At 45.9% G+C, this 15,933-nt stretch overlaps 1 protein-coding gene across 1 annotated transcript in view; it reads left to right on the top strand.

Moving 5' to 3' along the window:
- The window catches only part of LOC122554658 (dysferlin-like), a 283,205-nt gene that overhangs the window by 161,563 nt on the left and 105,709 nt on the right, over positions 1-15,933 (top strand). The window contains exons 14-15 of the mRNA XM_043700348.1: positions 6,621-6,711; positions 7,759-7,836. Of these exons, the coding sequence (XP_043556283.1) occupies positions 6,621-6,711; positions 7,759-7,836 (169 nt within the window). The remainder of the gene's footprint in view (positions 1-6,620; positions 6,712-7,758; positions 7,837-15,933) is intronic.

Consider the following 15,933-nt stretch of genomic DNA (forward strand, 5'->3'; position numbering starts at 1 on the left):
GCTACTGATAGAAATCATGGTACAAAGATTACCACAAAACCCCTTCCTAAACCTGTGTCTTCTTACAAATTGTAGCAATTTCTTAGGATTAGGGGTAAGGTTAGGGTTATGGTTAGGGGTAAGGTTAGGGTTAGGCGTAAGGGTATAGTTTGGGTTAGGGGTCGGGTTAGGGTTAGGGTTAGGGCCAATGTTATAGTTAGGGTTAAGGTTTGGGGTAGTATTAGGGTTAGGGTTATGGTTAGGGCTAATGTTATAGTTAGGGTTAAGGTTAGGGGTAGTATTAGGGTTAGGGTTAGGGTTAGGGTTAGGGCTAATGTTATAATTAGGGGTAAGGTTAGGGGTAGTATTAGGAATGAGGAGGGAGAGCAGTCGAAGATTCTGATGGTTAGGGCTAATGTTATAGTTAGGGTTAAGGTTAGGGGTAGTATTAGGGTTAGGGTTAGGGTTAGGGTTAGGGCTAATGTTATAGTTAGGGGTAAGGTTAGGGGTAGTATTAGGAATGAGGAGGGAGAGCAGTCGAAGATTCTGATGAATCCGCTCTCCACCATACAACAGGGAGACAGTTGGATAGGTGACTGTTAGAGTGAGGACCACAGGAGGGCAATGTGGGGTTAACATAAAACCTCAGATCGACAGTGCTTTGTAAGTCATCAACCCAGTAGGAAAAGTGACAACCTGGGACCTGAGGGGAGTGGTTTTCACTTTGATTTTACACAGTGGTAGTGAACGGCCAGATATATCGTCACGACCAGAGACACATACCCATGACTGCTGAATCTGGTCCCTCAGCTGCACAGGATTGACCAGATTGAGGTAAACACTCCACTCATACAGAACACACATCCAAAAACTATTGGAAAGGCAGGGCTACAGCAACCCAACAATGAAAATACAGCAGCGATAAGAACAACCAGTGACACAGGAACAACAATCCCTTGCAGAACATCATCACCCAGGGGAATAGTTGCTTACAAATACGTGCGCACTGTTAGGAAGCCAGAACAATTTAAGGATTTTGTATAATTTTGACTGATGGGAGTAATGAACTGCCAAGGCTTGGGATCAGTAATCGTATATCATATATAAGGTAACATGTGGCCCACTTTCTTTGTATAAAAAAAACAGGACATTTGGATTGAAATGCAATCATGTACAAATGTCACCACGAGTCTGCTGTAGTTTTGGGGCCTTTACTACTATAAAGCGCATGCCCCGGAGACAAAGTTCTGAAGAAGGGTCACGCGACCTGAAACGTTAACTCTGATTTCTCTCCACAGCTGCTGCCAGACCCACTGAGCTTTTCCCAGCAATTGCAGATTTTGTTTCTGATTTGCAATTCTTTCGGATTTCAGTCCGAAGCTTCACTTTGATGAAGTCCTCGTGCAGAACGCACTTGGAATGAGTTTGGCCAGTAACGAGGGGTGTCCACTGCTGAAACATTGCTCTCAGCGGAGGGCTGAGTATGCCCGTGGGGAGCTATGAACTGGTGTACTGTGAGAGTGTGTGATGGTTAGTGTGGAGAGCAGTGTGTCCAGCGTGGAAGCACAGAGGCCCAAGAATACAGACCACACAACAACAATAAACAAGGCCGTTGGCAGGGAAAAGGCAACGGAAGGTGAATAAAAATATTCCTCTGACTGTAGGCCTTGGAACAGCTTCAGGAACTGTTTCTCATGCTGACACCTACCCCCCCTCACCCATTCACACAGAGCTACAAGCACACATACGCTTCAGACACACGCTCACACATACACGGCTCTCTCACACAAATACAGACACACATGCACACACTTATCACTCACACACAAGTAGACACAAACACATTTTTACACACACATTCATCATACACATAGTGTAAATAGCACAGTGAAGAAGGTGTTTGGCACTCTATTGGCCTTTATTGGTCACTACATTGCGTAAAGGAGTTGGGAGGTCATGTTGCGGCTGTATAGGACACTGGTTAGGCCACTTTTGGAATATTGCATTCAATTCTGGTCTCCCTGCTATAGGAAGGATGTTGGAGACCTGAAAGGGGTCTGAAAAGATTTACAAGGATGTTGCCAGGGTTGGAGGATTTAAGCTGTAGGGAGAGGCTGAACAGGCTGGGGCTGTTTTCCCTGGAGGCTGAGGGGAGACCTTATAGAGGTTTATAACATCATGAGGGGCATGGAGGGTGAATAGTCAATTTTTTTTCCCAGGGTGGGAGATTCCAAAGCTAGAGGACATAGGTTTAGGGTGAGAGGAGAAAGATTTTAAAAAGGACCTGAGGGACATCTTTTTCATATAGAGGGTGGTGTGTGTATGGAATGAGATGCCAGAGGAAGTGGTGGAGGTAGGTACAATTATGATATTTCAAAGGCATCAGGATGGATATATGAATATGAAGGGTTTAGAGGGATATGGGCCAAGTGTTGGCCATTGGGACTCGATTAATTTGGGATACCTGGTCAGCATGGATGGATCAGACCAAAGGGTCCGTTTCATGCAGTATAACTCCATGAGTCTATGACAAACAAAGGCACTTTGTCCACACACATTCACACACATACATATCTTTCTCAGACGGTACATGCTCTCACACAGACACACACAGACATGCACACAAGCACACAAACACACACTTTCCCACACACATAACATACATTCATAGACACATAGTGAGGGTGATTGAATGGAAGAGTAGGGAAGTTATGCTTCAGTTATACAGGCCATTGGTGAGAGTGCATTGGCTGCAATCCTCAGCCAGAAGTGGATGATCCACCTCGGCCTCCCCCAGTGGTCCCCAGCATCACAGATACCAGGCTTCAGCCAATTCGACTCACTCCACGTGATATCAGGGAATGGTAGGAGGCACTGGATACTGCAAAGGCAATGGGCCCTGATAACATTCCCTGCAATAGTATTGAAGACCTTTGCTCCAGAACTTTCCGCTCCCCTAGCCAAGCTGTTACAACACTGGCATCTACCCGACAAAATGCCCAAGTACCTCTTGTACGCAAAAAGCCAGAAAAATCCAACCCGGCCAATTACCGCCCCATCAGTCTACCCTCAATCATCAGTAAAGTGATGGAAGGTGTCATCAACAGTGCGATCAAGCAGCACCTGCTCAGCAATAACCTGCTCAGTGATGCCCAATGTGGGTCCCACCAGGGCCACTCAGCTCCTGACCTCATTACAGCCTTGGTTCAAACATGGACAAAAGAGCTGAACTCCAGAGGGGAGGGGAGAGGGACAGCCCTTGACATCAAGGCTGCATTCGACCGGGTGTGACATCAAGGAGCCCTCACAAACTGGAATCAATGGGTATCAGGGGCAAACTCTCTGCTGGTTGGAGTCAAGGGCCACTCAGCTCCTGACCTCATTACAGCCTTGGTTCAAACATGGACAAAACAGCTGAACTCCAGAGGGGAGGGGAGAGTGACAGCCCTTGACATCAAGGCTGCATTTGACCGGGTGTGACATCAAGGAGCCCTCACAAAACTGGAATCAATGGGTATCAGGGGCAAACTCTCTGCTGGTTGGAGTCAGACCTGGCACATTGAAAGATGGTTGTGGTTGTTGGAGGGTCAGTCATCTCAGCTCCAGGACATCTCTGCAGGAGTTCCTCAGGGGAGTGTCCTAGGCCCAACTATCTTCAGCTGCTTCACCAATTACCTTTCCCCCATCATAAGGGCAGAATTGGGGATGGTCACCGATGATTACACAATTGTTTGATTCCTCAGAGACTGAAGCAGTCCATTTTCAAATTCAACAAGTTCTGGACATTATCTGATCAGCGGCAAGTAATAAATGCCAAATGCCTGGACAGCCTACAGCCCAGAGGACTCAACGTTGAGTTCACCAATTTCAAATAACCTCCCTTCCCATTCCCCAGCTCCCTTCTGAGCCCCTCCCCCTCCCTTTCATTCCTCTGATCCACCCTTCCTTCCAGCTACCAATGGGATTCATTCCTCCCATTGACCAATCAGGCTGTACCCATACCTTTCCATATCTCACCACCCTGCACCCCCCCCCACACCTCCACCCCCTTTATCTGCAGCTTGCCTTATCCCCTACCCCCACTCCTGAAGAATGGTTACCCCTGAAACATCAACCTCTCCACCTCCTGATGCTGCCTGGTTTGCTGTGTTGCTCCAGCCTCCTGCTTGGCTACTTCCGATTCCAGCATCCGCGGATTAGACAGAAGTGAAGTAGTTGGACAGTACGGCACACTCCAACAACTCTAGGCCTCCCTCTCTCTGATTGGCTGCCTGGACATCCCACTCTCTGGCTGCGCTGTCCTCCTTCCCTGACTGAAATTTCTCCAGTCCACCCCAGCGCTCTCTAACATTGGATGTGGCTGTGAGAGGGGAATAGGAAGATGGAAGCCGATTACTAAAATAAGGTAAATATAACGGGGGTTGGGGTTTGATCAAAGGTACTTGGAGTAAAAATAGATCAGGGCACTTTCTAACTGACAAGAAACGGCAAAGGCATTTAGTTGTTCAACTCCACGTAACTCTGAAAAAAGGTGGACAGTTGCACAAAGGAATTCCAGGTCAAATCGAGTTCAGCCTTCTCATCAATAGACTAACATACAAAACGGGGAGGGGTGGGTGGAAGTGGACAGCTTGATCGGTTATTTTGCAGTATGGAACAATGCCGTCAGTATTAGCTGGAGCACTCCAGAACAGATATTTTAACCAACCATCACTGTACTACACATTCAGCCGAATTATTTCGAGACAATAACTAAAAAGACACATGGTTGTCCTTCACTAATAAATTATCAAGCATTATAGGGAATGTTGACTACCATTTCAGCATTTTAGAAGCAGTATCAGAAATAGAAATTCAGTATCAGGCTAGAAGGGCAGAATTTCGCACTCGGGGTCTTTGTTGCAGGTGAGAATACAGTTCGTGGTCCTGGAGTGCCCTCTGTTGCCTCCCCAAATTTAAATTTCTTCACTTCGTTCATCTTTGTATTTCATCTTGTTTGCGTGTGTTATCATTATTTGTTTCAGCCAGAATTGACCTGCATGCACTTGAATGCTTCCAATGTGGGCGGCACGGTGGCGGCACTGCTGCCTCACAGCGCCAGAGACCCGGGTTCAATTCCCGCCTCAGGCGACTGACTGTGGAGTTTGCACGTTCTCCACGTGTCTGCGTGGGTGTCTGCGTGGGTTTCCGTTGGACCGAAGGGTCTGTTTCCATGCTGTACATCTCTATGACTCTCTGACTCTAAATCAGCCGCGATGTAATTGAATGATGCAGCAGATTTGAAGGGCCGAATGGCCTACATTGTTTGTACAATCATTGTCTCAGTAACAATGAGCACGGTCACAATGATTGATTGCCATAAGAAAACCGATCTGGTTCACTAATGTCCTTCCGGAAGGAAAACCATTCTACCGTAAGACGTAGGAGCAGAATTAGGCCATTCAGTCTCACCAGTCAGTTCTGCTATTCGATCATGGCTGACGTGTCTCTCAACTCCGTTCTCCTGCCTTCTGCCTGAAACCCTTTGATCCCTTTCACAGTCAGATGATCTGCCATCTGGTCTGGTGTAAATGTGACTGAAGACCCACAGCAATGTTGGGTTTGCTCTTAATTCTTTTTATTATTCAATCATGGGAAGCAGTCGTCACTGACTCAAACAGCATTGGCCAGTCAAGAGTCAACCACATTGCTCTGGGTCAGGGGTCACATGTGGGTCAAACCAGGTAAGGATGGCAGTTTCCTTCCTAAAAGGACATCAGTGAACCAGAGGGATTTTTCTCCAACAATTAGTGATGGTTCATGGTCATCGGTAGATTCTAAATTCCAGATTTAAAAAAATAGAATTCAAATTCCACCATCTGCCATGGTCGATTCGCACCCGGGACCCCAGAACGTGACCTGGGTCTCTGGATTAACAGTCCAGTGATAATACCACTAGGGCATCACTTTCCCAATGCCTTTGGAAATGGCTTACTGAGCTACTCTGTTGAATCCAACCTGTTCAAACTGTTCCCATTGGCAGGAGGATTGGGAAGCAGGTGGTCCAAAGTGGTTTCCCTCTGGAATATACTGTCTGACAGCCTGGTGGAGGCAGATTCAATTGGGCTATTCCAAAGGGAACCGGATGATCCGTTGGGAAGGAACAAAATGCAGAGTTAGGCAGAGAAAGTGGTGAAATGTTAATTAAGAAGCCAGCACAGAGAAGATGGACCAAATAGCCTCTGCCTGTGCTGTGGCTGGTCTGTGCCTTTGTGGATTGTACTGTTATACACGAGGCAGAAAGTCCCAACAGAGAGCCTGTATTCCAGGCTGATGGTTCCTGTGCACCACCGTGGGAGTGCCACACTGCCAACAGGGTCATTTCTCAGGTCAGACATTCAGTCAAGGCGTCAGATGCTGTGATCGATCCCAGGGTCACCGTTTCAAAGATGTGTTCCTGTCAATATTTATCCTGAATCCCTGTCACTGAAGCAGATTATCACCTTGCTGTCTGTGGGAGCTTGCTGTGTATTAGTTAGCTCCCTGAGGAACTGGCCCTGGAGGGGAAGAAGCCCCCCACCCCGAGGAATCAGAACAAGCAACTGGAAATTTATTTGGGTGAGGATTGAGGCTTCCTCAGTGACGGTGGTCTGTCTTTACAGGGCGGTGTCACTGATGACAAGAATGAGGAGAAATCAATGTCATCCCTCAACCTGGGTGTGAATACACCCACCGTCTCCTGTATATTTGACTGTAAGTACAATCCTTCTGAATCGCCAGACTGTCACAAGATTGTGTGTGTGTGTGAAAGAGTGTGTGAGAGAAAGAGTGCCTGTGTGTGTGAGAAAGAGAGAGAGAAAGTGTGTATGTGTGTGTGAGTTTGTGTGTGAGAGAGAGTGTGAATGTGTATGTGTCTAAGAGAGAGTGTATCTGTGTGTGAGAGTGTGTATGTGTGTGTTTATGCCCATAGGGATGTGTGTGTATTGGTGTGAAATAAGTTGCACATTTTGGGAAACCTCTATCACAGGGGTTTGTCATCACTTCAGTGAATGAGTGTGTTTGAGAATGTGAGTGCGAGGTAATTTGAAATGTCTTCATGGGATGAGGGTGTTGATGACCAGGCCAGCATTTATTGCCTGTCCTGAATTGGCCAGAGGGCAATTCAAAGTCAGTCATAACTCTGGGGTTGGAGTCCCATGTGGGCCAGGTTGGTTTCCTTCCCTAAAGGGCATGAATTAACAATGTTTGGTCCATTGCAGAGACTTTCAAAGGCACTATTTTGTGGGACATAGGAACAGATGTTGGCCTTTTACAACAATCAACATATTGTCACATGGTCACTGTTTTTCGTAGCACCCCCCTCCTTTTTTTTAATTAAATACAGATTTCACCATCTGGAATGGTGGAATTTGAACCCACAACCCCTGTACATTAGTCTGGGGTTCATTGCAGCATTACTATCCCAGTGTCTTCACCACTGCACCAGGGCATCCTTCAGATCTTTGGGCACGAAGACAATTGAGGGAGTTGGGGATAGGGTGTGAAAATGGGGCTGAAAAGCAACATCGGCCATGATGGTACTGAATGCTGAAACACAGTGGAGGGGCTGAATGGCCTCCTGTGGGTTCAAATCCAATGTCACAGTGCTTCACCAGAGTGAATCATAAGACCATCCATCTCCACCTTCTCAGTGTCTAATAGTTGTAGGTCCCAGTGAGCAGTCAGACCAGAAAGATGAATGTGTTTTACACAAAGGAAGCTCAGTTTCTGAACAATGTGGATCGCTTGTGTTCTCTTCAGATGGAACCAGATATCATCTTCGGTGCTACCTTTATCAAGCCAGGGATCTGATTGCAATGGACAAGGACAGCTTCTCTGGTATGTTCTGCGGCACGCACGGCTTGTAATCAGCTTGGAGCCCCCCCAGCAAGTCTTTCACAAACCGATTGGGACCAGTGATAAAGTTTACATGCATTTGAAACCAGCTTTATTTATTTGTTGTCCTAAATACAGGCTTTCACAACCAGCATACCAAATACATTGCCATCCCCCTCAGCACTTCAAAAGGTATGCTCCCTAGAGTCATAGAGATCTACAGCATTGAGAAATTCCTATCAGCCCATCGTATCTGTGATCGTCAAAAACAACCACCAATCTATTCTTATCCCATTTTCCAGCACTTAACCCTTAACCTTGTATGTCTTGACATTACAAGTGTACATCTAAATACGTCTTCAATATGGTGAGGGTTCCTGCCTCTCCCATCCTCACAGGCAGTGAGTTCCAAGTTCTTACCACCGTCTGCGTGAGAAAGGTTTTCCTCACATCCCTTTGAAACCTCCAACCCCTTGCGTCCAATCTACACCCACTGGTCACTGATCCACTTGGGGGTAAAAGTTTCTTCCTATCTATGCCGCTTATAATTTTATATATCTTCATCATGTTCGCCCCTCTCAATCTCCTCTGCTGTAAGGAAAACAAATCCAGTTTGTCCAATCTCTCTTCATCACTGAAACTCTACAGGCAACATCCTGGGAAATCTCCTCTCCACCCTGGCCCAGTCACTCTCTGTCACTTCTCCATGTGAGCACAGGAGATATAACACCTATCCTTGTTCCTCACTGTCTAAGGCCCCAAACAATCCTTCTAGGTGAAGCAGTGAGTCCTGAATCATATCAAGCTTCTTGAGTGTTGTTGGAGTTGCAGCCATCCAGGTAAGTGGGGAGTATTCCATCACCCTCCTGACTTGTGTCTTGTAGCTGGTGGGCAGGTTTTGAGGGAGTCAGGGGGTGAGCTATGTGCTGCAGAGAAGTCGGATCAATACTTCTCAGTAGAAGACTCTTATTACAGTCCAAAATTTCTAAATACAGTGGTCAAAGGTGAAAACAGGAGAGGAAATAAATATAATAACCATTACTCGTGAAAGTGCTGGGAAAACTAATGGGGCTTAAGATTAATAGATCCCCTCGATGCAATGGGATGTATCCTAGGATGAAGGGGAAATCCACCAGATAGTCAATACATTTTCAGGAACCCTCAGGGTCTGGAAACATTCCATGGGATTGGAGAGCACATTTATTTGAAAAGGGAAGTAGACAAATTTGGGGTAATTACATTAAGGCATTTGATTAGGTTCCCCCTGGTAGGGTATTGCACAAAATACAGAGGCTTGGGATTGAGGGTGATTTAGCGGTTTGGATCAGAGGTTGGTGAGCTGAAAGAAGACAGCGGGCAGTGGTTGATGAGAAATGTTCATCCTGGAGTTCAGTTACTAGTGGTGTACCGCAAGGATCTGCTTTGGGTCGGCTGCTGTTTGTCTAATGACCTGGATGAGGACGTTGAAGAATGGTCAGTACATTTGAGGATGACACTGAGCTTGGTGGGTTGTGGATAGTGCGGAAGGGTGTTGTCAGTTACAGAGGGACACAGATAATGCAGAGCTGGGCTGAGAGATGGCAAATGGAGTTTAATGTGAGAAAGTGTGAGATGATTCACTTTGGAAGGAGTAACAGGACTACAGAGTACTGAGCTAATCGGAAGATTCTTGGTAGCGTAGATGAACAGAGAGATCTCAGTATCCAGGTGCATAGATCCCTGAAAGGTGCCACCCACATCGATCTGATTGTTAAGGCACATGGTGTGTTTGCTTTTATTGGTAGAGGGATTGAGTTTCAGAACCACATGGTCACGCTGCAGCTGTACAAAACTCTGGTACGGCCGCACTTGGAGTATTGCATACAGTTCTAGTCGCCACATTATAGGAAGGAAGCTTTGGAGAGGGTTCAGAGGAGATTTACAAGGATGTTGCCTAGAATGGAAGGAAGGTCTCATGTGGAAAGGCTGAGGGACCTAAAGCTGTTTTTGTTAGAGAGAAGCAGGTTGAGAGGTGACTTAATTGAGACATACAAGATAATCAAAGGGTTAGATAGGGTGGACAGGGAGAGCCTTTTTCCTCAGATGGTGATGGTTAGCACGAGGGGACATAGCTATAACTGGAGGGGTGATAGATATAGGAGGGTAGTTTTGTTACTCAGAGAGTAGTAGGGATGTGGAATAGACTGCGTGCAGCAGTAGTAGACTCACCAACGTTATGGGCATTTAAATGGTCATTGGATAGGCATATGGATGAGAATGGAATAGTGTAGGTTAGATGGGCTTCGGACTGGTTTCCCAGGTCGGCGCAGCATCGAGGGCCAAAGGGCCTGTACTGCGCTGGAATGTTCTATGTTCTACAATGTGTAGGTTAGTTTTGATCAGTTATATTAACGTTTGTAGTTGGGTAAATGTTCAAGTTTTGTAAAGGCTGCAATAGCAGAGCAACAAGAAATGCTAACTATGACCAGGCAATGTTAACGTGGCTTCATGATGGGAAAATCATTGCTGACAAATTTACTCGAATTCTTTGAAGAAGAATCAAGCAGGATAGACAAAGGGAAAGCAGTAGATATGATATAGTTGGATTTTCAGAAGGCATTTGATAAGGTAACACATATTAGGCTACTTAATAAGATAAACGCCCACAATGTTGGAGGGAGTATATTAGCATGGATGGAAAATTGCCTAACTAATGGAAGACAGGGAGCTGGGATAAAGAAGAAGGCATTTTCAGGATGTGTCCCAGGGATCAGTGCAGAGGCTGCAATTATTTACCATATTTATTAATGATTTGGATGAGGAAAGAGGATGAACCTTAGTCAAGTTTGCGGATGACATTAAAATAAGCGGGAAGTTTAGTCACAAGGATGGCACAAAAATTCTGCAGGGGAATGCAGACATGTAAAGCAAGCGGGCAAAAAACGGTGGTTGGAATATAATGTTGGAAATGGTTCACTTGGCTGATACCAGGTAAGAAGGGATTGTCTTATGAGGACAGGTTGAGTAGTTTGGACCTGTACTCATTGGTGTTTAGAAGAATGGGAGGAGACTTAATTGTAACATGCATGATTCTTAGGGAAGACTTGACAAGGTAAATGTGTTAAAGTTGTCTCCCCCAGTGGGAGAATCTGGGACCAGATGGCATCATCCCAGAATAAGTGGTTGCTCATTTAAGACAGAGGTGAGCAGGATATCTTTTTCTCTGAGGGGATCATGAATCTGTGGAATTATTCACCTGCCAATTATTTACCTGAGTCGTGAAGTCTATTCAAGGCTGAGAAGGACATATTTTGGATCAGGAAGTGATTTGGGAGTTATTAGTAAAAGGCAGGACAGTAGAGTTGAGGACTAACCAGATCAGCCATGATCTCACTGATGCCACACTTGGTCAATAGTCCCACACTCCCCTCCCCTGTGGAATTCAGCTCTTTTGTCCATGTTTAAACCAAGACTGTAATGAGGTTGATTATGGAGCTGAGAGGAGTGGCTTATGAGGAGAGATTGAGTAGATTTAAAATGCCATCTTGACTGATCTAGAGAAAGAACCTGTTCGGTGATAATTGATTGAAATAACCCCTCAGTTCTGGTTGTGTTCGAGGAGATCTCTTTGGCCCTTACTACAGTGCCTCAATATTTAATTCATAACAAGGAGGATTCAATGTCACAGAATCACCCAAGTGCAGAGGAATACCATTCAACACCGACTTGTTAGGTGAGCATCATTACCCAGTGCCAACATCCAGCCTTTTTCACAGAGCCTTGCATATTAGTTTTATTCAAATAATTGTCCAATATCCTTGTGAATGCTTCAATTGAGCCTGCCTCCATCACACTTTCACGCAGTTCCAGACAACAAGCCAAATTAACGCCATTTACAAAATACCTTGCAAGAACTGGACTGAACAGTACATTGGATAAACGGGTAGAAAACTAGCCACCAGGATACATGAACACCAACTAGCCACCAAAAGACATGACCCACTCTCACTAGTATCCTCACATATGGATGAAGAAGGACACCACTTTGACTGGGACAGCACATCCATCCTAGGGCAAGCCAGACAGAGACATGCACGAGAATTCCTAGAAGCGTGGCATTCCAACCGGAACTCTATCAACAAACACATTGACTTGGATCCCATTTACCACCCCCTGAGAAAAAGAACTGAAATGACATCACCACCGGAAATGATGTCACCACCGGAAATGGCATCACCAACCCAAGGACACCTAAACACATAAATAGAAAGCGGGTCACTAACACCAGTGCTTCACCGGAGGCCCACTGATTACGTTATCCAGTATGGTGACGAAACATCTGAAAATGAACCTTCCAGCTCAGCGAGCAAACCTACATTCAGAACCTCAACCCGAGCTACAAATCTTCTCAAAAACTTGCCAGCACTGTAACTCCTCACTGAGTGAAAACATTTTTTCACACTTCACCTTTGTTTTGTTCGCATGGCATTTCAAATCCATGCCCTCTCATTCTTGTCCCTTTTACGAGGGGAAAACAGCTTCTCCCTACCTACTCTGTCCAACTCACTCATGATTCTGAAATCCCCTGTCGGACCCCCCCCTCTCAGCCTTCTCCTCTCCAGGGGAGAACAGTCCCAACTTCCTCAATCTATCCTCATCATTGAAGTTTCTCATTCCCGGAACCACCTCTGACCCTGCACTCTCATGAATGCATTCACATGTTTCCGATGATGTGGTGCATGTTACTGGACACAACACTCCAGCTGAGGTTGCACAAATGTCTTGGGGAAAGTGAGGACTGCAGGTGCTGGAGATCAGAGCCGAGAGTGTGGTGCTGGAAAAGCACAGCAGGTCAGGCAGCATCCGAGGGGCAGGAGAATCGACATTTCGGGCAAAAGCCCTTTGTCTTGTAGATGTTCAACATCACCTCCTTGCCACATTTACTGCTGTCTCCATCTGTCCTGCTACCTTGAATGATCTGTGCAGTCAGGTCCCTTATTTCTGCTTCCACCACCCACCCCCCCCCACTTTAGAATTATGCCCCTGTTTTAGACTGGCTTTCAATGATCTTCCAACAAAAGTGCATCATCTCTCACTTTACTGCATCGAACCTCATCTGCTGCTGATCCACACACTCCTCCAACTTATCAATGCCTCTTTGTAGCTCTTCACTGTCCTCACAGTTTACAACTCGAATACATGTGTGTCACCCATGATGTTTGAAATTAAAACTTACCCACCAAGGAAGAGATCATTGATATATATTTCAGGGAAAGTGAGGATTCCAATACGAACCCACATTGCTGTTTCTTGTCACTCAGCCCAGGTTCCCTCCATTTTGCCACATAAATTCTATGACCCAAAACTAAATTGTGATTGATGGGAAATGTTCATTCTGGAGTTCAGTTATTAGTGGTGTACCGCAAGGATGTGTTTTGGGCCCACTGCTGTTTGTCATTTTTATAAATGACCCGGATGAGGGCATAGAAAGATGGGTTAATAAATTTGCAGATGACCCTAAGGTTGGTGGAGTTGTGGGTAGTGCTGAAGGATGTTGCAGGTTACAGAGGGACATTAGTAAGCTGCAGAGCTCAGCTGAGAGGTGGAAAATGGAGTTAAATGCGGAAACGTGTGAGGTGATTCACTTTGGAAGGACTAACAGGAATGCAGAGTACTGGACTAATGGTAAGATTCTTGGTAGTGTAGATGAGCACAGAGATCTCGGTTTCCACATACAACAGACAATAGACAATAGGTGCAGGAGTAGGCCATTCTGCCCTTCAAGCCAGCACTACCATTCAATATGATCATGGCTGATCATCCACAATCAGTATCCTGTTCCTGCCTTATCTCCAAAACCCTTGATTCCACTATCCTTAAGAGCTCTATCCATCTCTTTCTTGAAAGTATCCAGAGACTTGGCCTCCACTGCCTTCTGGGGCAGAGCATTCCATACACCCACCACTCTCTGGGTGAAGAAGTTTCTCCTCAACTCTGTTCTAAATGGCCTACCCCTTATTTTTAAACTGGTTCGGCTGGTTCGGGACTCACCCATCAGCGGAAACATGTTTCCTGCCTCCAGAGTGTCCAATCCTTTAATAATCTTAATCAGATTCAATCAGATCCCCTCTCATCCTTCTAAACTCAAGTGTATACAAGCCCAGTCGCTCCAATCTTTCAACATATAGTCCCGCCATTCCGGGAATTGACCTCGTGAACCTACACTGCACTCCCTCAATAGCCAGAATGTCCTTCCTCAAATTTGGAGACAAAACTGCGTACAGTATTCCAGGTGAGGTTTGACCAGGGCCCTGTACAGCTGCAGGGGGACCTCTTGCTCCGATACTCAATTCCTCTTGTTATGAAGGCCAGCATGCTATAAGCTTTCTTCACTACCTGCTGTACCTGCATGCTTACCTTCATTGACTGGTGTGCAAGAACACCTAGACCTCGTTGTACCTCCTCTTTACGTAAGTTGACCTATGTAGATGCCTGAAAGTTGCCCCTCAGGTTGATAGGGTTGTTAAGAAGGCATACAGTGTGTTAGCTTTTATTGTTACAGGAATGGGGTTTCGGAGCGATTAGGTCATGCTGCAGCTGTACAAAACTCTGGTGCGGCCACCCTTGGATTATTGCGTACAATTCTGGTCGCGGCATTACAGGAAGGATGTGGAAGCTTTGGAGAGGGTTCAGAGGAGATTTACTAGGATATTGCCTGGTATGGAGGGATGGTCTTATGAGGAAAGGCTGAGAGACTTGAGGCTGTTTTTGTGAGAGAGAAGCAGGTTGAGAGGCGACCGAATTGAGACATACAAGATAATCAGAGGGTTAGATAGGGTGGACAGGGAGAGCCTTTTTCCTCAGATGGTGATGGTTAGCATGAGGGGACATAGTTTTAAATGGAGGGGTGATATATATAGGACAGATGTCAGAGGCAGGTTCTTTACTCAGAGAGTAGTCGGGGCGTGGAATGGCCTGCCTGCACCAGTAGTAGACTCACCGACGTTAAGGGCATTTAAATGGTCATTGGACAAACATCTGGATGAGAATGGAATAGTGAAGGTTAGATGGACTTCAGATCGGTTCCACAGGTCGGCACAACATTGAGGGCCGAAGGGCCTGTAATGTGCAGTAATGTTCTGTGTTCTATGTTCTAAATTACTTTGGTGTAGAATTCAGGGGGAGGCAATGGCTAGTGCTGCACTGTTAGTCCAGAGATGAAAATGTGTTGCTGGAAAAGCGCAGCAGGTCAGGCAGCATCCAAGGAACAGGAGAATCGACGTTTCGGGCATAAGCCCTACTTCAGGAATTCTTATGCCCGAAACATCGATTCTCCTGCTCCTTGGATGCTGCCTGACCTGCTGCGTGTTTCCAGCAACACATTTTCAGCTCTGATCTCCAGCATCTGCCGTCCTCACTTTCTCCTGTTAGTCCAGAGACCCAGGAAATGATCTGGGGATCTGGGTTCAAATCCCACTATGGCATATGATGGAATTTGGATTCAATAAAAAATCTGAAATTATAATTCTAATGATGACTATGTATCAATTGTCAGGAAAAACCCATCAACTTCACTAATGTCCTTTAAGGTTAAGGGGCAGTCAGATTACTTAGAGATTAACGCAATGAGAGAGAGTGGGGCAGTGGATTAGTTTGGGATTGATACAGGGCTATGGGAAGAGAGTGGGGCAGTGGTATTAGTTTGGGATTGATACAGGGCTATGGGAGAGAGAGTGGGGCAGTGGGATTAGTTTGGGATTGATACAGGGCTATGGAAAGAGAGTAGGGCAGTGGGATTAGTTTGGAATTGATTCAGGGCTATGGGGAGAGAGTGGGGCAGTGGGATTAGTTTGGGATTGATACAGGGAGATAGGGAGAGAGTGGAGCAGTGGGAATACTTTAGGGATTGATACAGGACTATGAGGAATGATTGGGACAGTGGGATTAGTTTGGGATTGATACAGGGCTATGGGGAGTTAGTGGGGCAGTGGGATTAGCTTGGTGATTGATACATGTCTATGAGGAGTGACAGGGACAGTGCGATTAGTTTGGGATTGATACAGGGCTATGGGGAGTGAGTGGGACAGTGGGATTAGTTTGGGATTGATACAAGGCTATGGG

Source organism: Chiloscyllium plagiosum, chromosome 1, assembly GCF_004010195.1.
Source record: "Chiloscyllium plagiosum isolate BGI_BamShark_2017 chromosome 1, ASM401019v2, whole genome shotgun sequence".
NCBI classification, from domain to species: domain Eukaryota; kingdom Metazoa; phylum Chordata; class Chondrichthyes; order Orectolobiformes; family Hemiscylliidae; genus Chiloscyllium; species Chiloscyllium plagiosum.